A 26,023-nucleotide genomic window follows, 5' to 3' on the forward strand; every position below is an offset into this window, starting at 1 on the left:
AGATTTCCTTTAAATATATCTATTGTTCTTTGTCAAAGGCGTAGAAGATTGAAGATTGGTGATGTTTATTCATAGTGCAGAATTCACTTAATTTGCAACAACTACAAGAAATTGCCTTAAGCATAGCACACAATTCTTTAGAAGTTTCTCTAGATATTTTTGATCATATATATGATATGTGATAAATAGATGGAAAATAGAGACAGACAGACAGCTACCTGTAATTCTTTCCCAATAAACAAAAGTTTTGATGTGTGATACTTTATTGTCTTATGAGACAAAGTTGAAGATGCCGACTTAAAAGGATATATGTGCGCATGTGGCTTATGAGAGTACCAAGAGTCATCTATCTCCAAAAATAAATTCCCATTGACATCTTGATAGTAAACGAGCAGTTCAATGGGAAAAATTAGAGACCAGCGATAAACACAATAAGTTACCTAATTTGAAACATTGTACTTAAAATAATATAAGCAAATAAAACTGGGTATAATTATGCAGTTTGTCCACTTCTAAGGAGATATCATGAAGATAAATAATCAAATTCTATTAATATATCAATACAATAATCATTTTGAATTTTGAATTCTGAATTTGAATTTTGAAAGCTGAAACTATTGGAATCTACAGAAGAGTTTATAAGGACTCGGAGGTTGTATGACTTGCATTGAAATTTACCACTTTTCTTAAACTATTTTTTATTGAAAAAATATTTTTCATACTATATCTGTAATCATTCTTTCTACCCCCAGTTCCTCCAGGGTCCTTCCCACTTCTGTACTTGCTCACATTTGAATATCTTTCTCTCCTACTTTCTTTAAAAAGATAACCAAAAACCGAAAACACACATCCACATACATAAAATAAAAAATAGAAACCAAAATATACTAACAAGAAAACAATAAGCCTAAAAAAACCAAAACAAAATAAAATTCGACATAATTACAACAAAATTTCCATCAAATTCATTTCATACTGGGGCCAACCCTAAACTGAGGTTAATGTACCTTGTTGGAGAAAACTAGTTTTCCCTTTGCCATTGTCTGCGGAATCCAGATAGCTTCTTAGTTAGGGATGGGACTGCATATCCCTTCCCATCTTGCAATACTAGGAACACATATGACTTGTGCATGTGTAACCCTCATGCATGCTACAAGTGACTCCATTAGGTCATCCATGCGGCAGCACTGCTGTGCCTGGAAGAGACTGTACTCTTGCCATTATCAGTCACTTCTTGCTCTTGCAATCTTATAATGTCCTCGTCGGCATAATCCCTGAGCCATGAGAGGAGGAATTTGATGTGGACAACCTATTATTATACTCCTTCTCTTTTAAAAACGTTCCTTAGAATGGAAACTATCTTGAAAATACCCAGCCACATAAGCATTTCACTCAATAATGGAATAATGAGAAAATGAGGTGCTTACAGCTCCCTTTTTAAGGTTCCTAATCATATATACCAGATCTCTGCCTATATTTCCAAAAAAAACCCATGTGTTACTATTTTCACATTGATAGCTAAGTTTCAAAATTAAAATTTGAGAGGCATCAGTATTAATATCAGATCATTAGTTAAAGAAAGAACTAAATACGTGTGCAACTTATTAGAAATAAAGTGATAGTCAAAAAGAACCAGATGAAATCCATCAGTAGAATTTGTAAATTGATGCTGTTTATGTCTCTTACTGTAGTTTTACGTCTTTTTGTTTTAGCTCTTTTTGTCATATCCCACTTACCATTTAGGACTTCAATCAGACAAGGGGGTTTGAATTGTTATCATAAAGAAAATAAACCGATTACAGGTCCTTGCCTTAAAAACCAAATGAAAGAAAATCAAGTAAGCATCATGTAGGTTCCAGATACCAAAAACATCTCCAATGAGCTCCGGAGTTGAAGGCTGAGGGCATTGGCTGGAGATGGCAAGCCATTGTTGACAAACAATCTTACACAACGAGTATCATCCATAAATATTAAAAGATATAGGTATAATTTAATGACGGTGAATTTGCAGTACTCGGTGCTCTGTGGGTCATTTGGAGTAAATAACTTACTCCTTTTAAAATTTCTTAAATATCTCTGTACAACAACTCTTTATTATTATTTTTTACTGGGTATTTTCTTTATCTACATTTTAAATATTATCCCCATCCTGGTTCCTCCTCCGGAGATCCCCTATCCCATCCCCGCTACTTCCATGCAGGTGCTTTCCCACCGACCTACTCCCTTCTGCCTTCTGGCCCTGACATTCGCCTACACTGGGGTTTGAGAATTCACAGGACCAAGGGCATCTCTTCTGATTGATGCCTGACAAAGCCATCCTCTGCTACATGTGCGGCTGGAGCCAAGGGTCCCTCCATGTGTACTCTTTGGTTGGTGATTTAGTCCCCAGGAGTTCTGGAGGGTCTGGTTGGTTGATGATGTTGTTCTTCCTATGGGGTTGCAAACATCCTCAGCTACCACTTTTCATTTTAAAAGGCCAAAATGAATATAGACATGGAATATCGGAATTTTCATTCCAGGTGATAAAGGAGAACACTATAAAAGAGGAAACTATGTTAAGTAGGTACCGAAAAGATAGTATCTAAGGTTGGATTAAACATCATTTATAAATCTCAGTTACTTCTGATGTCACAATGCTACTCTATGTTTTGTTAGAATCTGAAGAAGCAAAAGCTGGCTCAGAGCCTTTATCATCCACACCCCAAGTTCTTAGATATCTTGTTCTCAGAAGCAAACATAGTAGCAGGATTTAGGAAGTACAAACACAGGAAAATGTAGAACCATGTTGCTCTGTCATTATAAAATTGCCTTACAAATTTATCACAGAATACGGGATGCCCAGCTCTTGTGTACCCTAGCTTAAGAATGGACACATGGAGCATCTCTAGCAGACATACAGACCATCACAGTGGATGGTGGGACCAGGGAAGTGCTTTCCTCCACAGCAGAATAAGAAGAATGACTTTTGGTTTTTTATCACCTTTATTCAATATAATATTGGAAATCCTAACTAGAGTAGGAAAATTATCACTCACTTCCAACTTACCTCCAACTTGTTTTTGTCTTCATAATCTTTTATTTAAGTATAAGATTGATAAATTCCCAACAAGCTGATAGAACAAATGATTATAAAAGATAAAAGAACACAAAATAAGTTAATATACTATTAATAAACATTTCTATTGCTATCACTATCAACATGATTGAAGAATAATTAAGGAAACAATTCCTAAAGAGCTAAAGACATATATATATATATATATATATATATATATATATATATATATATATATATGTTTGACCAAGCAGAAGAAATATCTGCACACACACATACAGACAGACTATAGAATGTAACATAGCATAATGAATCAACAATTGTATATGTTTTATTCTTGGAAGAATTCTCATTTCCTAAAATAAACCAATCTATATGAAGTTATACAGAGATTGAATATAAGCTCAATCAATGTACCAATAAACTGCTTCACAGAAAAATATCCTAAAGCTCATCAGGAGCATTACAAGACTCCAGAGAGACAAAGTAATCATGAAGAAAATAAAAATAATACCCTTGAGATGATCTGCTTTGCAACCAAAGAACACTCCGCAGTTCTTTTCCAGTTCCCCACTCACGCAGTGTATGTGGAGGGTTTTATGTTGTGCAGTTTCACTTAACTGTGTTTCTCTGAATGCCTGGAAACACACACTCGACGCTGTCAATAGTTGTACATCATCCTTGCAGCTCTTGCCATATAGATTTCAATAATTTCATTGCAGAAAATTGTTGGTTATTTAATTCTTTCTTATACTGTTTCTACTGACTTTGTAATAATTATTATTAAAGACATTTTTGATTATAAGAAAAAAATTAAATCTCTACCAAAACTATTTTGAGATTTTAAAGTAATTAATTGATTTGTATAATAATATGCTCAGTGTAATTTTATGATAGTAATTTAAACCCAATATTGCTAAAAAAATTTGTTTTAATTTTAATCATTGTCAATAAAGCTAGGTTTCTGTATTATTTGTCTCAATTATTAACTTATAAAAACTAATTTTTATATTTTACAAATTGTGTGTTCATTATTTGAGGTTCAACCAGACCTTATACACATGAGACTAGCCCTTGATCTGAACACTTCCTAATTTCCATTTGAATTGGGATCACATTAACTTTTCAGGTTGATCTTAAAACTTCATTTAGTACAAAATAGCCTTGAAATTGTAGTGCTTTTTTTCTGAGCTACCCAAAAAGGTGAGAGAATTGCCCTTAATTATTGGCCCAAGCTAGTCATATAATTGTTGGAACAAATAAAATGTTTTATGAAATAACTTTTTATGAATAACATTTTATTTTTCTTAAAATTTAATGTACTTCTTTATATATGTTTGTTTACCTCTTTCTATAAAACGTGTATTAATTAACATTTCACTTTATTCCTATTTCTTGTAGTCAAATAATTGTTAGTAGTATCCATCCTCACTGTCCAGGTTGTTTCCTTCATAGATGTCCCCTCTAGTCCCCGTGGAGTGAAGATTATAGAGCTGTCACAGACCACAGCCAAGATCTCTTTCAATAAACCCGAGTCCCATGGAGGGGTGCCCATTCATCACTACCAAGTGGATGTCAAGGAAGTGACATCAGAGACCTGGAAGATAGTACGCTCCCATGGAGTTCAAAGTGAGTCATTTATTTCAATGTATAGTAAGTAATAAGAATGATATTGATGTAACTATATGATTACCATCTTGTTGTTCTTCATTTTTTTTTCTTTAATGCAATTAGTTAGGGAAATTATAGCCACTTTGTTTTTTTTACTTAAGCATAACTTCAATGTAGAGTGGAAATTTTTCCTTCTTTTAGTTTTCAGACAGTGAAGTTTTGTTTTAAAATTTGGGTATCAAACACACAATTTTCTATTTGCCAGGTTAGGTACCTGTATTACGTTTGCAAACATTTAAGCCGTCTACTTTAATAACAATGGGTCTGCAAATTGAATCACTAAAGAAATTTTAAGAGAAGGTTTAATTGTATCACTTCATGAAAGACAGTTGCAGACATGCTGTGTTGGAAAAGTGAATTCTCTGAAATGTGTCCTGACTTTAATTCATTCACACTTTTCATAAATATGAATGAGATACTGTATAACATCTAAATGCCATGGGTACTTCCCAAACCATCTATGCAAATTCATAAGCCTATTAAATTTGTTTCTACATTGTGACTTTAAAATGTGCATTTGAATACTGGAAGTTTCTATCTCAAGTTGTGCTGTTAAAGGCTTTTCCCATTACAGTACAAGTTATTGTCATAATTAATAAGAAATTACATGTGAATGTACAGGTTAGATTATGAACCTGTAATCAAAGTGTAAAAGAGTAGGGATATCTGTACTCTCTATTTCCTCTGTCATATCTCTGATTCTACATTTTTGAAGTGTTCAAGTATAATGAGTATTCTGAAAAGACACATGAGAAGATTAACACAGCATGAGAGGAAAAAGAAATTGTGCACATATCATGTTCAAATACTTTCAATTTCTGTATCAGTAACAATGTGATACTTTACAACAACAATACTAAAATCCTGCAATGAATTAGTCATTGATCATGTTCTTTACATTTTGCATACTTTTACAAATAGGCAGGTGACTATTACGTCTTTAACTTTGGTAATGTATTAGCTTAATCAAGAACACTTGGAACTCCACAGTATTTCACCAGTTAGGATCCTGCTACAAATTCTATACTTGTGTTCCTACCTCTGAAGGTAAGGATGGGTAGCGTTCGATTGAAGCACCACTCATGACCATTTCAGGGGCCAGTTCTTGCTTCTGTCAGCATTTAAAGCTGATAAATAAAACTTTTTAATACTTGGCAAATGCGGGAGCTCTCTTTTTATAAATCGCAAAGATCTTCATGAAAATTTTTGTTTGTTTTGTTTATTCACTTAATTACTTAGCTATTTATTTTGATCTCTGTTATCCAGTTGCCTTTTACATAGATTTTACATAGAGCATTTAGATATCCTGTGAACCCAGGCCATTAACAGATTATGAAGAATGTGCAGGGGATGGTTGGACAATTGTACTATTGGTTGACTTAGGCCAAGAATTTAGTGAGTTTTCTTCCAGAGTGTCCAGGACAGATAACTTATACAGTCCTTTTGTCTCTTTAACTTTTTGATTCATTCAAGTCCAATTTTCTATGGGAAGACCATGACTCCTCATGCATCTTTGTGAGCCTCTAAGAGTCCATGGTCTTTTCAACAAGGCAAACTGATGCCTCTGGCCTGAATCTACCTCTGTATGTAACACTGTATCATTTTTGGTTATGCATACACTAATGAAAAAGCTTTAAATTTGAACTGATTTCATTGGTCTTAAAATACTGTTGGAATTTAAATTTTCTTAATGAATGGTTGAATCTGGGATAAAAAATTACTTAGCACTTACAGCTTCATTTATATTCATCTAATTCATCTTCCATGAATAGGCACAGAGGAGATAAACAGGCTTACCAAGGCTTGGCCTAAATATAATTAAATATAGATGGACTACAGACTTCCTCATCTTCCCTAAATTTTTACTGTCTTGGTGCTTTCTAAATTTCCCTACTATAAAATGTTTTGGTCTATGATATAATTTGATAAATATATAAATACATAGAAATGTTTTATGAAAGGTCCAAATAATTTTTTTGCCCTCATTGTCAGTTTATTCATTTATTTATAAGTGTATGATGACAGCCTCTTTTCCTTTGTTTATAAATCAAAACTACATATTGTTCATATCTTTCATGACTAACTTCACTGTTCATAACTAAAACAGTTCTTGTAAGATTTACTCTTGTGTAGGAGGGAAATATTGCCACACATTTTTTCTCCTGCTACTAGCTTCCAGTTTTAACTATGCTATTATGTATCAGCTGAGTCAGCATATGATCCTAGGTTTAGCATACAGTAGAAATGTAACCATCGTAATTCAACTAATTTTCAAAGTATTTTGACTTGTAAACAAATTGTATGTAAGGGTTGTAATTTTTTTAAACAAAGTATTTTTGTGTTCTATACATAGGACGGGGCTTTACCACCATGGAATTTGGCATGTTTGCTGGTGTCAGCCTTGTTCAGTTCATGTTATAGTGGTGATGTTTATTACAGTTTTATTCACAATGGGTCGGAAAAGGAAACACCTAAGTGTACGACAAAAAAGGTATATAATTAAATGTGACACAATTTTCTGAGGAATCTCCAGACTGATTTCCAGAGTGGTCGTAACAGTTTGCAATCCCACCAACAATGGAGGAGTGTTCCTCTTTCTCCGCATCCTCGCCAGCATCTGCTGTCACCTGAGTTTTTGCTCTTAGTCATTCTCACTGGTGTGAGGTGGAATATTAGGGTTGTTTTGATTTGCATTTCCCTTACAACTAAAGATGTTGAATATTTCTTTAGGTGCTTCTCAGCCGTTTGATACTCCTCAGTTGAGAATTCTGCTTTAGCTCTGTATTCCACTTTTAATGGAGTTGATTTGATTCTCTGGAATCTAACTTCTTGAGTTCTTTGTATATATTAGATATTAGCCCTCTATTAGATGTAGACTTGGTAAGATTCCCAATCTGTTGGCTACCATTTTGTCCTATTGACAGTGTTCTTTGCCTTAAAGAAGATTTGCAATTATATGAGGTTCCATATGTCAGTTCTAGATCTTATTGCCTAAGCCATGGGTTTTCTGTTCAGGAAATTTTCCCCTTTGCCTCTGTGTTGAAGGCTCTTCCCCACTTTGTCTTCTACTAGTTTGAGTGTATCTGGTTTTAATGTGGAGGTCCTTGATCCACTTGGACTTGGCCTTTGTACAGGGTGATAAGAATGGGTCCATTTCCATTCTTCTACATGCTGACATCCAGTTGAACCAACACCATTTATTGAAAATGTTGTCTTCTTGCCACTCAATGGCTTTAGCTCTTTTATCAAAGATCAAGTGACTATAGGAGTGCGCTTTATTTATTTATTTTTTTTGTTTTGTTTCTTTTTCATCTTTATTAACTTGGGAATTTATTATTTACATTTCAATTGTTATTCTCTTTCCCAGTTTCCCAGCCAACATCCCCCTTAACCATCCCCCTTCCCTTCTATATGGCTGTTCCCCTCCCCATCCTCCCCCCATTACCACCCTCCCCCAACAATCATGTTCACTGGGGGTTCAGTCTTGGCAGGAGCAAGGGCTTCCCCTTCCACTGGTGCTCTTACTAGGCTATTCATTGCTACCTATGCAGTTGGAGACCAGGGTCAGTTCATGTATAGTCATTGGGTAGTGGCTTAGTCCCTGGAAGCTCTGGTTGGTTGTCATTGTTGTTCCTATTGGGTCTCAAGCCCCTTCAAGCTCTTCCAGTCCTTTCTCTGATTCCTTCAACGGGGGTCCCATTCTCAGTTCAGTGGTTTGTGGCTGGCATTCGCCTATGTATTTGCTGTATTCTGGCTGTGTCTCTCAGGAGAGATCTACATCCAGTTCCTGTCGGTCTGCACTTCTTTGCTTCATCCATCTTATCTAGTTTGGTGGCTGTATATGTATGGGCCAAATGTGGGGGAGGCTCTGAATGAGTGTTCCTTCTGCCTCTATTCTAAATTTTGCCTCCCTATTTTGTGCCAAGGGTATTCTTGTTCCCCCTTTAAAGAAAGAGTGAAGCATTCGAATTTTGATCACCCTTCTTGACTTTCATGTATGTGTTCTATGCATCTAGGGTAATTCAAGTATTTGGGCTAATAGCCACTTATCAATGAGTGCACAGCATGTGTGTTTTTCTGTGATTCGGTTACCTCACTCAGGATGATATTTTCCAGTTCCATCCATTTGCCTATGAATTTCATAATGGCATTATTTTTGATAGCTGAGTAATATTCCATTGTGTAGATGTACCACATTTTCTGTATCCATTCCTCTGTTGAAGAGCATCTGGGTTCTTTCCAGCTTCTGGTTATTATAAATATGTTCTGCTATAAACATAGTGGAGCATGTGTCTTTGTTATATGTTGGGGCATCGTTTGGCTATATACCCAAGAGAAGTATAGCTGGGTCCGCAGGTAGTTCAATGTCCAATTTTCTGAGGAACCTCCAGACTGATTTCCAGAATGGTTGTACCAGTCTGCAATCCCACCAACAATGGAGGAGTATTCCTCTTTCTCCACATCCTTGCCAGCATTTGCTGTCACCAGAGTTTTTGATCTTAGCCATTGTCACTGGTGTGAGGGGAAATCTCAGGGTTGTTTTGATTTGCATTTCCCTTATGACTAAAGATGATGAACATTTCTTTAGGTGTTTCTCAGCAATTCAGAATTCCTCAGCTGTGAATTCTTTGTTTAGTTCTGAACCCCATTTTCAATAGGGTTATTTGTCTCCCTGCGGTCTAACTTCTTCAGTTCTTTGTATATTTTGGATATAAGCCCTCTATCTGTTGTAGGATTGGTAAAGACCTTTTACCAATCTGTTGGTTGCTCTTTTGTCCTAACCACAGTGTCCTTTGCCTTACAGAAGCTTTGCAGTTTTATGAGATCCCATTTGTTGATTCTTGATCTTAGAGCATAAGCCATTGGTGTTTTGTTCAGGAAATTTTCTCCAATGCTCATGTGTTCGAAATGCTTCCCCACCTTTTCTTCTATTAGTTTGAGTGAATCTGGTTTGATATGGAGGTCCTTGATCCACTTGGACTTAAGCTTTGTACAGGGTGATAAGCATGGATCAATCTGCATTCTTCTACATGTTGACCTCCAGTTGAACCAGCACCATTTGCTGAAAATGCTATCTTTTTTCCATTGGATGGTTTTGGCTCCTTTGTCAAAAATCAAGTGACCATAGGTGTGTGGGTTCATTTCTGGGTCTTCAATTCTATTCCACTGGTCTATCTGTCTGTCTCTGTACCAATACCATGCAGTTTATATCACTATTGCTTTGTAATACTGCTTGAGTTCAGGGATAATGATTCCCCCAGAAGTCCTTTTATTGTTGAGGATAGTTTTAGGTATCCTGGGTTTTTTGCTATTACAGATGATTTTGCAAATTGTTCTATTTAACTCTCTGAAGATTTTGATTGGGGATTGCATTGAGTCTATAAATTGCTTTTGGTAAAATGGCCATTTTTACTATATTAATCCTGCCAATCCATGAGCATGGGAGACCTTTCCATCTTCTGAGGTCTTTTTCAATTTCTTTCTTCAGAGTCTTGAAGTTCTTATTATACAGTTCTTTCAATTGCTTGTTTAAAGTCATAACGAGGTATTTTATATTATTTGGGACTAATATGAAGGGTGTCATTTCCCTAATTTCTTTCTCGGCTTGTTTCTCTTTTGTGTAGAGGAAGGCTACTGATTTATTTGAGTCAATTTTATACCCAGCCAACTTTGCTGAAGGTGTTTATCAGGTTTAGTAGTTCTCTGGTGGATCTTTTGGGATCAATTAAATATCCTATTATATCATCTGCAAATAGTGATATTGACTTCTTCTTTTCCAATCTGTATCCCCTTTGGAGAAAGTACCATGAGGTGCTGAGAAGAATGTATATCCTGTTGTTTTAGGATAGAATGTTCTATAAATATCTGTTAGGTTCATTTTGTTCATGATTTCTCTTAGTCTGTCTACGTCTCTGTTTAATTTCTGTTTCCATGACCTGTCCATTGATGAGAGTGGGGTGTTTAAATCTCCTACTATTATTGTGTGAGGTGCAATGTGTGCTTTGAGCTTTAGTAAGGTTTCTTTTATGTATGTAGGTGCCCTTGTATTTGGAGCATAGGTATTTAGGATTGAGAGTTCATCTTGGTGGATTTTTCCTTTGATGAATATCAAGTGTCCTTCCTTATCTTTTTTGATGACTTTTAGTTGAAAATCGATTTTATTCGATAATAAAATGGCTACTCCAGCTTCCTTATTCAGACCATTTGCTTGGAAAGTTGTTTTCCAACCTTTCACTCTGAGGTAGTGTCTGTCTTTGTCTCTGATGTGTGTTTCCTCTAGGCAGCAGAATGCAGGGTCCTCATTGCATATCCAGTTTGTTGATCTGTGTATTTTTATTGGAGAGTTGAGACCATTGATGTTGAGAAATATTAAGGAATAGTGATTATTGCTTCCTGTTATATTCATATTTGGATGTGAGATTATGTTTTTGTGCTTTTCTTCTCTTTGATTTGTTGCAAAGATGATTAGTTTCTTGCTTTTTCTAGGCTGTAGCTTGTCTCCTTATATTGGGCTTTACTATTTATTATCCTTTGTAGCGCTGGATTTGTAGAAAGATATTGTGTAAATTTGGTTTTGCCATGGAATATCTTGGTTTCTCCATCTATGTTAATTGAGAGTTTTTCAGGATACACTAACCTGGACTGGCATTTGTGTTCTCTTAGGGTCTGTATGACATCTGTCCAGGATCTTCTGGCTTTCATAGTCTCTGGGGAAAAGTCTGGTGTGATTCTGATAGGTCTGCCTTTGTATGTTACTTGACATTTCCCCTGACTGCTTTTTAATATTCTTTCTTTATTTTGTGCATTTGGTGTTTTGACTAATATGTGACAGGAGGAGTTTCCTTTCTGGCCCAATCTATTTGGAGTTCTGTAGGCTTCTTGTATGTTTATGGGCATCTCTTTCTTTAGGTTAGGGAAGTTTTCTTCTATGATTTTGTTGAAGATATTTACTGGTCCTTTGAGCTGGGAGTCTTTACTCTCTTCTATACCTATTATCCTTAGATTTGATCTTCTCATTGAGTCCTGGATTTCCTGTATGTTTTGGACCAGTAGCTTTTTCCGTTTTACATTATCTTTGACCATTGTGTAGATGATTTCTATGGAATCTTCTGCTCCTGAGATTCTCTCTTCTATCTCTTGTATTCTGTTGGTGATGCTTGTATCTATGACTCCTTGTCTCTTCCTTTGTTTTTCTATATCCAGGGTTGTTTCCCTGTGTCCTTTCTTTATTGCCTCTATTTCCATTTTTAATTCCTTCAACTGTTTGATTGTGTTTTCCTGGAATTCTTCCAGGGATTTTTGTGATTCCTCTCTATAGGCTTCTACTTGTTTATTCATATTTTCCCGAGTTTCTCTAAGGGAGTTCTTCATGTTTTTCTTGAAGTCCTCCCCTGTCATGATCAAATATGATTTTAAATCTAGATCTTGCTTTTCTGGTGTGTTTGGATATTCAGTGTTTGCTTTGGTGGGAGAATTGGGCTCAGATGTTCCCATGTAGTCTTGGTTTCTGTTGCTTTGTTTCCTGCTCTTGCCTCTCGCCATCAGGTTGTCTCTGGTGTTACCTTGTTCTGCTATTTCTGACAGTGGCTAGACCGTCCTAAAGGCCTGTGTGTCAGGAGTGTTGTAGACCTGTTTTTCTGTTTTCTTTCAGCCAGTTATGGGAACAGAGTGTTCTGCTTTTGGGTGTGTAGTCTTTCCTGTCTACTGGTCTTCAGCTGTTCCTGTGGGCCTGTGTCCTGAGTTCACCAGGCAGGTTGCTTAGAGCAGAAAAGTTGATCTTATCTGTGGTCCCATAGCTCAAATTGCTCGTGGGAGGCTGCTCTTGAGCTCTCGGTGAGGGCGGCAACCAGGAGGACCTGCACCGCCTTTTCCTGGAGCCCCTGTGCACTGGGGTCCCAGATGGCCTTAGGTGTTTCCCTCTGGAGTCAGAAATGTGGGCAGAGTGTAGTCTCTTCTAGCTTCCCAGGCGTGTCTGCCCCTCTGAAGGTTTAGCTCTCCCTCCCACGGGATTTTGGTGCAGAGAACTGAGGACCGGTTCCTTTCAGGTCTGGGTGGTATCTGGCTTATATACTCTTAGCAGCAGGATTCTCCCTCAGTACTGTTCTTAATTATATGTTGTAAAACATCTTTTTTTGGATATTTTATTTTTTTATATTTCAAATGTTATCCTATTTCCCCCGTCTCCCATCACCCCTTTCCTTCCCCTGCGTCTATGACGATGCTCCCATCCCCACCCAACCTCAATATATGGCACTCCCCCACCTCAATATACTGGCATTCGCCTACACTGTGGAAATGAGCCTCACAGGATCAAGGGCTTCTCCTGCTATGGATGCTAAACAATGCCATCCTCTGCTACTTATGAGACTGGAGCCATGGTCCCTCCATATGTACTCTTTGTTTGGTGGTTTAGTCCCTGGGAGCTCTGGGGAGATCTGGTTGTTTGATATTGCTGTTTTTCTTCCTAAACAATGGGGTTGTAAACACCTTCAGTTCCTTCAGTCCTTTCTCTAAGTCCTCCATTGGGGACCCCATTCTCAGTTCAATGGTTGTCTGGGAGCATCTGCCTCTGTATTTGTCAGTCTGTGGCAGAGCCTCTCATCCATATTAGGCTCATGTCAGCAAGCCTTTCTTTGAATCACCAATAGTGTCTAGGTTTGGTGGCTGGATATAGGATGGATCACCTTGTGGGGCAGTCTTTGGATGGCCTTTCCTTCAGTCTCTGCTCCACAATACACCAAGTCTTCAGTAAAGATTGTGATGACCTAAACAATTCTTCTTAGGTAACTTTTTAATGATGTAATTAAGTTATTCCATAGGAAGATTTATAGATGTCATCCTCCACTAGCTGAAAGTTATAATGACATCATTACAAGGTAGTGTACAACATCTTTATCTTGCAGTGTTCGTTTAAATCCATTTGTTTATACTTTCTCAGATCAACTTGAATTCCATTTTTTAAAGTATATGATTTCACTTTTACATAAACAATTTAAAATAATCAGTGTTTAGAGTTATCTCTAAATGTATACAAATTTACTACTCATAATGGGTCTCAGTGCTTTAAAATTCGTTACAGGGATATTTTCTGTGATTACACTATTTCTAACATAAATGTGCCTGAAGGAAAGAAGCTGGCCTTTAGAAACATCTATATTTCATATGTTAAAGGAGAAATTGACTGTAAAGTTCTTCTGTCTGTGTTAAATGCAAGTGTAATAAACTTTTACTGCAAGGGAAAGAGTGAAATGTAATCCACAGTAATTCCCTATTTTTAGGGAAAGAGATTTGGTTCTAATTTCCATGTTGCAGAGGACTTTCTGCCTTGTAAATTCAAAAAAGATTATTCAGAACTGTTTTTATTGTACCCATGATTTTGAAAAAGAAACTATTTTTACTTTTGAGGAAATGGTGTGTGTGTGTGTGTGTGTGTGTGTGTGTGTGTGTGTAAGTATACATGTGCACACATCTTAAAATAGTAAATGTAAACTACATTGGTATATATAGTCAGATGCTAACATAAGAAGAAAATAGTGAAATAATTTCATAAGCAATTTCTCAGCTGTTAAAAATAATATCACAAAATTTAAGATGAAGACATATACTTATACTAATTCTGTGTGGAGCTCGGTCTCCTACACAAGGTAATATTGCATATCAAATAACATTCTGCATTTCAGCAAATTCTTGATTTTTCCTCTACTTATATGATTTTATTAATTAGAAGAGCACTTTGAAGAAATGATGTTAATTACTATAGATATGTCATCCATGATTGGTGAGAAAAATGTAAATATGCTATAGATGCTGTGTGGAAATTTAATCCACAGGAAGGTGAGCAGGTTCTTAGCTCCCTGAAGTGGAAATAAAAAGCTCATCTCAAGACTCATTTTTTAGAGTCCAATGATCTCTTTAAAATTCTGCAGAAATATAACATAAATCTACTATGGAAAATGCAATGCCAGTAACCAATCTCTGTGAGTGAAGCAACTGTATCACCTTGATAGTAAATTTTTTGTTATCACACTCAAAGTCCATCTTTACTATATATCCTATATATTAAAAACTTAAAAATAACCATCATTTCAGCTCTTGATGATAATCACTATTATTTATTACTTTATTTTACTGTAAATGCAAACAGTGAAAAAGGAGAATAATATACTTGTACTGTACAATTATATATTATATTGAAATTCCAGTGCCTTCTTACTGTAGAGTCATTATACAGAATATCATATGTGCTTTTGACATTCATGGCTAGAAATGTTTTCAGAAATGGTGTTCTTCATTCTTTTGCTTGGTTCCCCCACACATATTTTACAAAACATAGAATGTGTAGCTTAGAGAAGGGTTATGAAAAAGCAATAAAAAATTCTCTAAAATGTCAGGATTGTTCTACTTGAGGATCATCAGCAGGATGAGAGTAACTCAGTACAGAAAATTGTGATGTATTAAAGATACATCATTCAATGAGTGGCTTGTCAATAAGCTATGACTGGCACTACTTTTCTGTCATCAGTAAAGAAGCCATTTATGTAACTATTTTGTCTCCCTCTTGTCAATGAGGGATGCCTATGGTTTCTTAAAATGGCAGTAGTTTATTTAGTATAAATATGTGTTCAAATAACATAAAATTTAAATAACCACACATAATACTTAAGTGAATGTTTTACTCAATGCACATATGTGCATGTATGATATTTCATCTTAGGTGGTGTGTGTATCCATGTAAATGAGTGCTTTGTTTGCCTTAAAATATTAACATATGCTTAATATTCTTAAATCTGTGGGGTTTTGCCCCATCCAAACCAGTCTTCTTGTAGTTCTGACTGATTTTACATTATTTTTTCTCACATGTTTACTTGAATCAACTTTTCAAATATAGTGCCATATGAGGTATACTTCATTTAAGGTTTGTAACCTTTCTACTGAACTGTATAGTGAAGGTTTTGCATCTATATTTTCACAAATGTTCTCAGTTTTATCCATGAAAGCAATAGCCTTGCTTCTTCTTTCTTGAGGTTTCCCCTCTGGAAATGCCCTATCCCATACCCCTTCCCCCTGCTTCTATGAGGGTGTTCCCTCACCCACCCCACCCTGGCATTCTCCTATACTGCAACATTGAGCTTCACAGGACTAGGGCATCTCCTCTCACTGATGCCCAATAAGGCTACATATGTCACTGCTACATATACTCTTTGGTTAGTGGTTTAGTGTCTAGGAGCTCAGGGGTTTCTGGTTGGTATATATTGATGTTTTTCATATGGGATTAAAACACCTTCAGCTCCTTCAGTTCTTTCTCCAACTACACCATTGGGGACCCCATTTTCAGTCCAATGGATGGCTGCAAGCATCTGCCTTTGAATTTGAATGGCTCTAGCAGAGTCTCTCAGGAGATAGCTATGTCATCATGATCTTGGCATCCACAATAGTGTCTGGGTTTGGTGACTGCATATGGGATGAATCCCTAGGTGGGGCAGTCTCTGGATGGCCTTTCCTTCAGTCTCTGCTCCACACTTTGTCTCTATATTTCCTCCTGTGGGTATTTTGTTCCCTTTTTAAGAAGGACTGAAGCATAAACACTTTTGTCATTCTTCTTCTTGAGCTTCATGTGGTCTGTAAATTGTATATTGGGTGTTCACAAACTTTGGAGCTCATATCCAGCTATCAGTAAGAACATTACTGTGTTCTTATCTGATTGGGTTAACTCACTCAGGATATTTTCTAGTTCCAGTCATTTGCCTAAGAATTTCATGAAATCATTGTTTTTAATAGCTGTGTAGTATTCAATTGTGTAAATGTACCACATTTTCTGTATCTATTCCATTGTTGAATGACATCTGGTTTTTGTCTAGCTTCTGGCTATTATAAATAAGGCTGCTATGAACACAGTATTACATGTGTTCTCATTATATGTTGGAACATCTTTTGGGTATATTCCCAGGAGTTTTATACCTGGGTCCTCAGGTAGTACTATGTCCAATTTTATAAGGAGTCACTTGTTCCAGAGTAGTTGTAGCAGCTTGCATTCCCACCAACAAGGGAGCAGTGTTCTATTTCTCCACATCCTCACCAGCATCTGCTGTCACATGAGTTTTTGATCTTAGCCATTCTGATCAGTATGAGGCTGTATCTCAGGGTTGTTTTGATTTGCATTTCCCTGATGACTAAAGATGTTGAACATTTCTTTAGGTGCTTCTCAACCATTTGTTATTCCTCAGTTGAGAATTCTTTGTTTAGCTCTGTAGCCCCTAGTTTAAATAAGATTATTTAATCTTCTGGAGTCTAACTTATTGAGATCATTATATATGTTAGATATTAGTCCTCTACTGGATGTAGGACTGGTAAAGACCTTTTCCCAATCTGTTGGTGGCCGAGTTTTCCTATTGACATTGTTCTTTGCCTTACAGAAGCTGTGTAATTTTGTGAGGTCCAATTTGTCGATTCTTGATTTTAGAGCATAAGACATTCGTGTTCTGTTCAGGAAATTTTCCCATGTGCCTGTTTCATTGTTTCTGGTTTTATGTGAGTATCTGTATTCCACTTGGCCTTCAGCTATGTCCAAGGAGATAAGAATGGATCAATTTGCATTCTTCTACATGCTGACCTCCAGTTAAACCAGCCCCATTTGTTGAAAATGCTCTTTTTTTTCCATTAGATAGTTTTAGGTCCTTTGTTAAAGATCAAATGACCAAAGGTATGTGGGTTCATGTCTGGTCTTCAATTCTATTCCATTGATCTATCTGCCTGGTTCAGCACCAATACCCTACAGGTTTTATTACTATTGCTCTGTATACTGCCTGAGGTCAGGGCTGCTTATTCCTCTAGAAGGTCTTTTATAGTTGAGAAATTTTTTTCTACCCTGGGTTTTTTTTTTTTTTTTTTTTTGCTTTTCCAAATGTATTTGCAAATTGCTCTTTCTAATTCTATGATGAATTGAGTTGGAATGTTGATGGGTATTACATTGAATCAGTTTATTGCTTTTGACAAGATGGCTATTTTTACTATATTAATTCTGCCAATCCATGAACATGGGAGATCTTTTCATCTTCTGAGATCTTCTTCAGTTTCTTTCTTCAGAGACTCAAAGTTCTTGTCATCTTTCACTTGCTTGGTTAGAGTCACACAAAGGTATTTTATATTATTTGTGGCTATTGTAAAGGCTGTCTTTTTCCTAATTTCTCTCTCAGACTGTTTAATCTTTGAGTAGAGGAAGGCTGTTCATTTGTTTGAGTTAATTTTATATTCCTGTTTGCTAAAGTTGTTATCAGCTGAAGGAGTTCTTTCGTCGAATTTTTGGGGTCACTTAAGTATACGATCATGTCATCTGCAAATAGTGATATTTTGACATCTTCCTTTCCAATTTGTATCCCTTTGACCTCTTTTTGTTGTCTACTTGCTCTGGCTAGGACTCCAATTACTATATTGAATATGTAAGGAGAGAGTGGACAGCTTTGTCTGGCCCCTGATTTTAGTGGTATTGCTTCAACTTTCCCTCCATTATTTTGATTTTGGCTACTGGTTTGCTGTATATTGCTTTTATTATGTTTAGGTGTGGGTCTTGACTTACTGACTTTCCAAAACTGTTACCATAAAGGGGTATTGAACTTTGTCAAATGCTTCCTCAGCATTTAATGAAATGATCATGTGTTTCTTTTCTTAGCTTGTTTATATAGTGGATTACATTGATGAATTTCCATATATTGAACCATTCTTGTGTCCCTAGGATGAAGCCTACTTGAAAATGGTGAATGATTGTTTTGATGTGTTCTTGGATTTGGTTTGCAAGAATTTCATTAAGTATTTTTACATCCGTATTCATGAGGTAAATTGGTCTTTAGTTCTCTTTCTTTTTTGAATCTTTGTATGGTTTAGGTACAAACAAAATTATGGCTTCATAGAAGGAATTGGGTAGTGCTCCTTCTGTTTCTATTTTGTGAATAGTTTGGAGAGTATTGGTGTTAGGCCTTCTATGGGAGTCTGATAGAATTCTTCACTAAACACATCTGGTTCTGGGCTTTTCTTGGTTGAGTTTTTTAGTGACCGCTTGTATTTCTTTAGGGTTTTTGGAACTGTTTAGAATGTTTATCTGATCCTGATTTAGCTTTGGTACCTGGTATCTGTCTAGAAAATTATCCATTTCATCCGTATTTTCCAGTTTTGTTGAGCAGAAGCTTGTTTTTTAAAATCTGATGATTTTCTTTTTAAATTTCCTGAGTTTTGGTTGTTTTGTCTCCCGTTTTCATTTCTGACTTGGTTAATTTGGATACTGTCTCTGTGCCCTCTGGTTAGTCTGGTTAAGGGTGTATCAATCTTGTTGATTTTCTTAATCACCTCCTGGTTTTGTTGATTCTTTGTATAATTCTTATTGTTTCTATTTGGTTGATTTTAGCGCTGACTTTGATTAATTCTTGCTGTCTACTCCTCCTGGGTGTATGTCCTTCTTTTTATTCTCGAGCTCCCAGGTGTGCTGTCAAGCTGCTGGAGTATGTCAAGCTGCTGGAGTATGCTGTCTCCAGGGTTTTTTTTTTGTTTTTGTTTTTTTTTGTTTTTGTTTGTTTTGTTTTGTTTTGGTTTGGTTTGGTTTTTTTTGTTTGTTTTTATTGTTTTGTTTTGTTTTTGTTTTTTTGTTTTTTTGTTTTGTTTTTTTGGGGGGTGACTGACAGAGCTATGTATTTTCCTCTTAGCCCTGCTTTCATTGTGTTTCATAAATTTTGGTTTGTTGCCTTCATTTTCATTGAATTCTCAAAAGTGTTTTATTGCTTTCTTTATTTCTTCCTATTCCAAGTTTTTTATTGAGGAGTCATCAGCTTATATATATGTATGGTTTTTTATTTGTTATTGAAGACCAGCTTTATTCCATGATGATTTAATAGGATGCATGAGATTATTTCAAACTTCTTGTATCTGTTGCGGCCTATATTGTGACTGATTATTTGGTCAATTTTGGAGAAGGTACCATGAGGTATGGAGAAGAAGATATATTCTTTTGTTTTAGGTTAAATGTTCTATAGATATGTTAAGTCTATTTAGTTCATACAGTCTGTTGGTTTCACGGTGTCTCTGTCTAGTTTCTGTTTCCACAGTTTGTCCAGTGATGCAAGTGGGGTGTTGAAATCTCCTACGGTTATTGTGTAAGGTTCAACGTGTGCTTTGAGCTTTAGTATGGGTTCTTTTATGAATGGAGGTGCCCTTGCCTTTGGAACATAGATATTCAGAAGTGAGAGTTTGTCATCGTAGATTTTTCCTTTGATGAGTATGAAGTGTCCTTCCTTATCTTTTTGATAATGTTTGGTGGAAAATTGATTTTATTCTATATTAGAATTGCTACTCCGGGGGTTGGAGATTTAGTTCAGTGGTAGAGCGCTTGCCTAGCAAGCACAAAGCCCTAGGTTGGTCCCAGCTCAGAAAAAAAAAAAAAAAAAAGAATTGCTACTCCAGCTTGTTTCTTGAGACCTCTTGCTTAGAAAAAAAATTTTCCACATTACTCTGAGATAATGTCTATCTTTGTCACTGAGGTATGTTTCTTGTATGTAGCCAAATGCTGGGTCCTGTTTATGTATCCAGTCAATCTCTTTTTACTGGGGGAATTGAGTCTACTTATGTTAAGAGATATTAAGGAAAAGTGATTGTCGTCACCTGTTATTTGTGTTGTTAAAGTTGAAATTATGTTTGTGTGGTTACCTTCTTTTTTGGTTTGTTACAAGAAGAGTACATTTTTTGTTTTTGTTTTTTTTTTTTTTTTTTGGGGTGTAGTTTCCCTCCTTGAGTTGGAGTTTTCCACCCAGTATCCTTGGTAGGTCTGGGTTTATAGAAACATATTGGGTAAATTTAGTTTTGTCATAGAATATCTTGTTGTTTCCATCTATGTGAATTGGAAGTAGTGTTAGGTATAATAGCCTGGTTTGGCATTTGTGTTCTCTTAGGATGTGTATGAAATCTGCTGAGGATCTTCTGACTTACAGATTCTCTGGTGAGAAGTCTGGTGTAATTCTGATAGGTCTGCCTGTATATGTTTCTTGAACTTTTTTTCTTTTACTGCTCTTAATATTTTCTTTGTGTTGTGCTTTTGCTGTTTTGATTATTATGTGATGGAAGCAGTTTCTTTTCTGGTCCAGTCTATTTGCATTTCTGTCGACTTGTATGTTCATAAGCATCTTTTTTTTTTTTTCTTCAGGTTAGGGAAGTTTTCTTCTATTATTTTGTTGAAGATATTTACTAGCCCTTTAGGTTGGGAATCTTTGCTCTCTTCTATACCTATTATCCTTAGGTTTGGTCTTCTCATTGTTTCCCGGATTTCCTGGAAGTTTTTGGTTAAGTTTTTGCTATTTGCATTTTCTTTTACTGTTGTGTCAATGTATTCTACGCTGTCTTCTGCCTCTGAGATTCTCTGTTTTATGTCTTTTACTCTGTTGGTGATGCTTGTATCTATGACTCCTGAACTCTTTCCTAGGTTTTCTATCTCCAGGGTTTTCTCCCTTTGTTATTTTTTTATTGTTTCTATTTCTATTTTTAGATCCTAGATAGATTTGTTCAATTCCTTTACCTTTTTGGTTGTGTTTTCCTTTAATTCTTTAAGGAATTTTTGTGTTTCCTCTGTAATGGCTTCTATCTGTTTACCTGTGTTGTCCTTTATTTCTTTAAGGGAGTTATTTGTGTCCTTCTTAAATTTCTCTATAGTCATCATGAGATGTGATTGTAAATTCACCTCTTGCTTTTCAGCGTGATGGGGTATTTTGGATTTGCTATAGTGAGAGATCTTGGTTCGGATAATGCAAATTATCCTTGGTTTCTGTTGGTTATATTCTGGTGCTTGCCTCCCACCATCTGTTTTACTCAAGTGCTACCTGCCCTTGCTGTCTCTGACTGGAACCTGTCCCTTCTGAATTCCTGGTTGTGTCAGAATTCCTCAGAGACCAGCTACCTCTATGGTCCTTTGATTCTGGGATCCTGTGATCCTGAGATCCTGGGTGTGTCAGAGTTCAAGGGAGACAAGCTGCCTCTGGAATCCTGAAATCCTGGTGTGACCAAGCTCCTGAATCCTTTTGTGTCAGATCTCCTGGGAGTCAAGCTTTCTCAGGGTGTTGCAGGAGTGATTGTGGAGCCAGAGCCCTGAGTTTGCTCTGGGCACAGGTGCAATCTGAAAGGAATCCATGCTGCTGGCTGAGCTGGATCCCTAGATCCTGTGGGAATCCTGGATATGCTGGGTGTTGGTGAAGATGTTGTAGCCTCAACTGTGATCTTGGTTGTGTCCAATCTCTTTGGAATCGAGCTTCCTCTATCATCCTGTGATCTTGTGATCCTGGGAGTGTCAGAGCACCTTTGATCCTAGGCATTTCAGAGCATCTGGGAATCAGGCTTTCCCTCAGGGTTATACATATACAGAGCTGGCATCCTAGGTCTGCTTCGGGTCCAGGTTCAAACTGGAAGTAACCTGGGCCACTGTCCTAGCTGGGGTTCCTGCGTCCCTGGATCTCTTGGGTCCCAGTCACTCTGGGTGTTATGGCCTCCTCACATGTGATCTTGGGTGTGTTAGAGCACCGTGGAGTTGGGTTATCTCTGAGTGTTGTGGGACTGTGCTGTGCCCAAGGTCTGCTCAGGGCACTGGTTCATACTGGAAGCGTATAGCTATCTTTCTGTTTTGTCAGTAGTACAAAGTTTGAAACCTGAAATATTATATTTACCAATCATAAATAGAAAATTAATTTATTCTAGTGTTTAATATGGCAAGTGTGTACATTAAAAATAATATTGTGATATACGATATGCAGGTACATGAGAGAAAGAAATAAGAAGGTATTTACATATTAATAAGTCTGTAACAATTTCACAGATTGAGGTCAGGGCAAAGATCAGAATGAGGTGAGTGACTTGTCATCCCACATGGAAATCTTTTGTGGTCTGAGTCCTAAACTAGACCATGTAGGTTAGGCAGAGGTGATCAGAGTGTAGAGTTGACTTATGTAAGAACAGTGTATCACTGATGTCTACATTCCATTTGGTCTTGCAGAACACAAAATTATTCAAGGACAATTCTTAATATCATGAAAAGGCTGTGGGAAATTCCTAAAAAAATCATTTTAAAGGAATGTGATGTTTGTAAAGACAAACACTTAGTTTACTATATAACTTGCATATTTCTCCCTTCTCTCAACTGCTTTCCATTACTTTGAGAATTAAAATATTGAGTTTGGTTTTCTTCCAATTCCTTGGAATTGTATTTATAATATTAGTGTTATTTATTTAATTTTTCTTTCGCATTTTTTCTCATAGTTCTGGTTTTCATTTCCTTTCTTTTTTTCCTTTCTTTCTTTCTAGTCAAAACATTTGAATTAAATTTTTTATTTTATCTTTTTCCAATTGTGATTGTTTATTTGTTACTATTAATTACTCCTATTTTTACTGAACCCAGAAGTATTTTCTCTTCTGAGCGAAGACTGGACCTGGAAGTATGTTCTTTCCCAGAGAGGAGCCTGAGTCTCTTGTCAATCTGTTCCTGGTGATTTGTGGGGATTCATTAATTCTCATGAACAAATATATAACCTATTCTGCAGCCTCCTTCTTGTTTTGCATATATTGTTTTTTCTTTAGAGCAATATGTCAGCATTTGTGTTGCAGGACATGTATACTTTTCTTTTCTTTATTAACTTGAGTATTTCTTATTTACATTTCAATTGTTATTCCCTTTCCCGGTTTCCAGGCCAACATCCCACTAACCCCTCCTCTTCCCCTTCTAGATGGCTGTTCCCCTCCCCATCCTCCCCGCATTACCGCCCTCCCCCCCAACAATCACATTCACTGGGGGTTCAGTCTTAGCAGGACCCAGGGCTTCCCCTTCCACTGGTGCTCTTACTAGGATATTCATTGCTACCTATGAGGTCAGAGTCCAGGGTCAGTCCAAGTATAGTCTTTAGGTAGTGGCTTAGTCCCTGGAAGCTCTGGTTGCTTGGCATTGTTGTACATATGGGGTCTCGAGCCCCTTCAACTCTTCCAGTTCTTTCTCTGATTCCTTCAACGGGGGTCCTATTCTCAATTCAGTGGTTTGCTGCTGGCATTCGCCTCTGTATTTGCTGTATTCTGGCTGTGTCTCTCGGAAGAGACCTACATCCAGTTCCTGTCTGCCTGCACTTCTTTGTTTCATCCATCTTGTCTAATTGGGTGGCTGTATATGTGTGGGCCACATGTGGGGCAGGCTCTGAATGGGTGTTCCTTCTGCCTCTGTTTTAATCTTTGGCAGGACATGTATACTAACAAGAGACTGGATCTTGGGTTCCTTGGCGTTGGATTTTTACCTAGTTTGTTCAAGGAATTTCTGAAAATATATTGATGGACATCATCTATTCTAGAGAGTAGAAAATTTGCAGATTCTGTGAACTCTTTTAGTCCTCAATCACTGAGGTATCTGTGAGTCCCAGAATTAATCAATCTATCAATCTCTTCTCTCCTTTCTTCTCTCCCTTCTTTCCTCTCTCTTTCTCTCCCTCTCCTCCTCTTTATGCTCTCCCCCTCCCGGTACCCCTCTTCCTCTCTCTCTTCTTCCTTCCTTATTTCCTTTTTTCATAGACAATGACCAAATTGAGAACCCTCTGATTGGCATCAGTAAAGTATCCAATCTGAGAACATGCTTATGTTTCCCTACTTCAACTCTTCTTGCTCTGTTATAGGGATAAACCTAACTCAAAAATCAGAATGCTCTGGCTTAGATCAAAGTTTTTTTTTTTTTTTTTTTTTTTTTTTTTTTTATGGAGAAATTGCTGCCACACTGATTTGGGCCACGACCCTTCCTCTTTACCCAGGGCATTTGCATCTGCTTCTGTGGCCATTTGCGTGACATAGAAAGTACAGAAATACGCATTCATTGTTTACTTAAGTGTTTTTCTCATAGCTTCATTTTGATATAGATATTACTTAGAAGATTTAATGATATCAATTAAAATGAAATAAATATTAAAAGGTCTTAAATTAAGGTATATAGTAATTAAATAAAACATTTATTTTGGATTAGATTTGAAAATTTCACACAACCTATTTTTCACTACATTCAACCCCAACTCTTTCCCAATTCCTCTCAAATATACCCCACCTCTTATCTCTCAACTTTGAGTCATTTTTTTTTCTTCTTTTTTTCGGAGCTGGGGACCAAACCCAGGGCTTTGCGCTTGCTAGGCAAGCGCTCTACCACTGAGCTAAATCACCAACCCTGAATCCTTTTTTTTTTTTTGTTAAATTTTGTAAAATGTCAACTTCAATTTTGCTGTAAATATATTCCAGAGTGTGAAAATATCTACTAGAAGTGTGTTCTAACTTCCTGGAACACAACTTTAAAGAAAACTGACTTACCTCCCCCTAAGCCATCATCTTCAAATACTTCCTTAGTGTTGAGTAAAAATCCATGAAGGTCTTCCTTCACCCAAAATGATGATTTGTTCCAGTCTTCTATGGGCATCGAAATTATTGGCATCATACAGGCATCATCAGTGGTTGTCTCTGTTTTGTCCAGAAACCACTTTTCCCCTCATATACTCCCATATGTCTGACTAGTACAGTCCATTGGCCTCTTTTTTATGACAGCTATGAGCCCCAGAGAGGGGTAAGATATAGCTGCCCTATTTCTGGCTAAGAAATCCCCAGTCATATATTCTCTGCACCTTAACTAGCTATGAATTGCTACATTATCCACCACCCACTCTGCAAGGAAATATAGTGAGTTATGAAAGCTCCACTCATATGTGGAGTGGAAATGGATTTGGAGATGAGTTTGAATCTGTGTCCATTTGACAAAACCATAGTGAATTTACCTCTCGGGACTATGAGCTCCCAAATGTGTTCTTGACCAGACTTTCAGTACTGGACATGCTTCCTCATCTGGGGCCAACCTTACTTAAAAGAAAATGAAATGAAATAAAACGAAGCCATTGGTTTACCCTCATGTCACTCTTGAGTGTATGAGGTTCTCTAATGATAATAATTAATATCACTTCAGTATTCCTTTAGAATTATATAATGCACTATGTGATTAAAACATAACTGGTGGTGTCTAAGTTATATCATAGACATCTATTTTGATTTTATATAAATATATACATATGTATAAACAGAGATGAACACACAGCTTGCTTCTATTCTGTTTAATCACTAAATTATTGAGTGAAGGTGATATTTTATTGTACTAATGATCAGATACATGGGTATCTGCAATGGAAAAATCAGTAAGAGTACAATGTTTGTGAATATTGTTAATATATATATATATATATATATATATACAGCTAATGTATGTGAGTACCTCCATGA

At 36.6% G+C, this 26,023-nt stretch overlaps 1 protein-coding gene across 1 annotated transcript in view; it reads left to right on the plus strand.

Annotated features, from left to right (window-relative positions):
• Positions 1 to 26,023, plus strand: part of Ncam2 (neural cell adhesion molecule 2) — a 468,347-nt gene that overhangs the window by 338,362 nt on the left and 103,962 nt on the right. Inside the window, exon 12 of the mRNA XM_032900505.1 lies at positions 4,511 to 4,684. Within this exon, the coding sequence (XP_032756396.1) occupies positions 4,511 to 4,684 (174 nt within the window). The remainder of the gene's footprint in view (positions 1 to 4,510; positions 4,685 to 26,023) is intronic.

Source organism: Rattus rattus, chromosome 4 (genome assembly GCF_011064425.1).
Source record: "Rattus rattus isolate New Zealand chromosome 4, Rrattus_CSIRO_v1, whole genome shotgun sequence".
Lineage (NCBI taxonomy): Eukaryota > Metazoa > Chordata > Mammalia > Rodentia > Muridae > Rattus > Rattus rattus.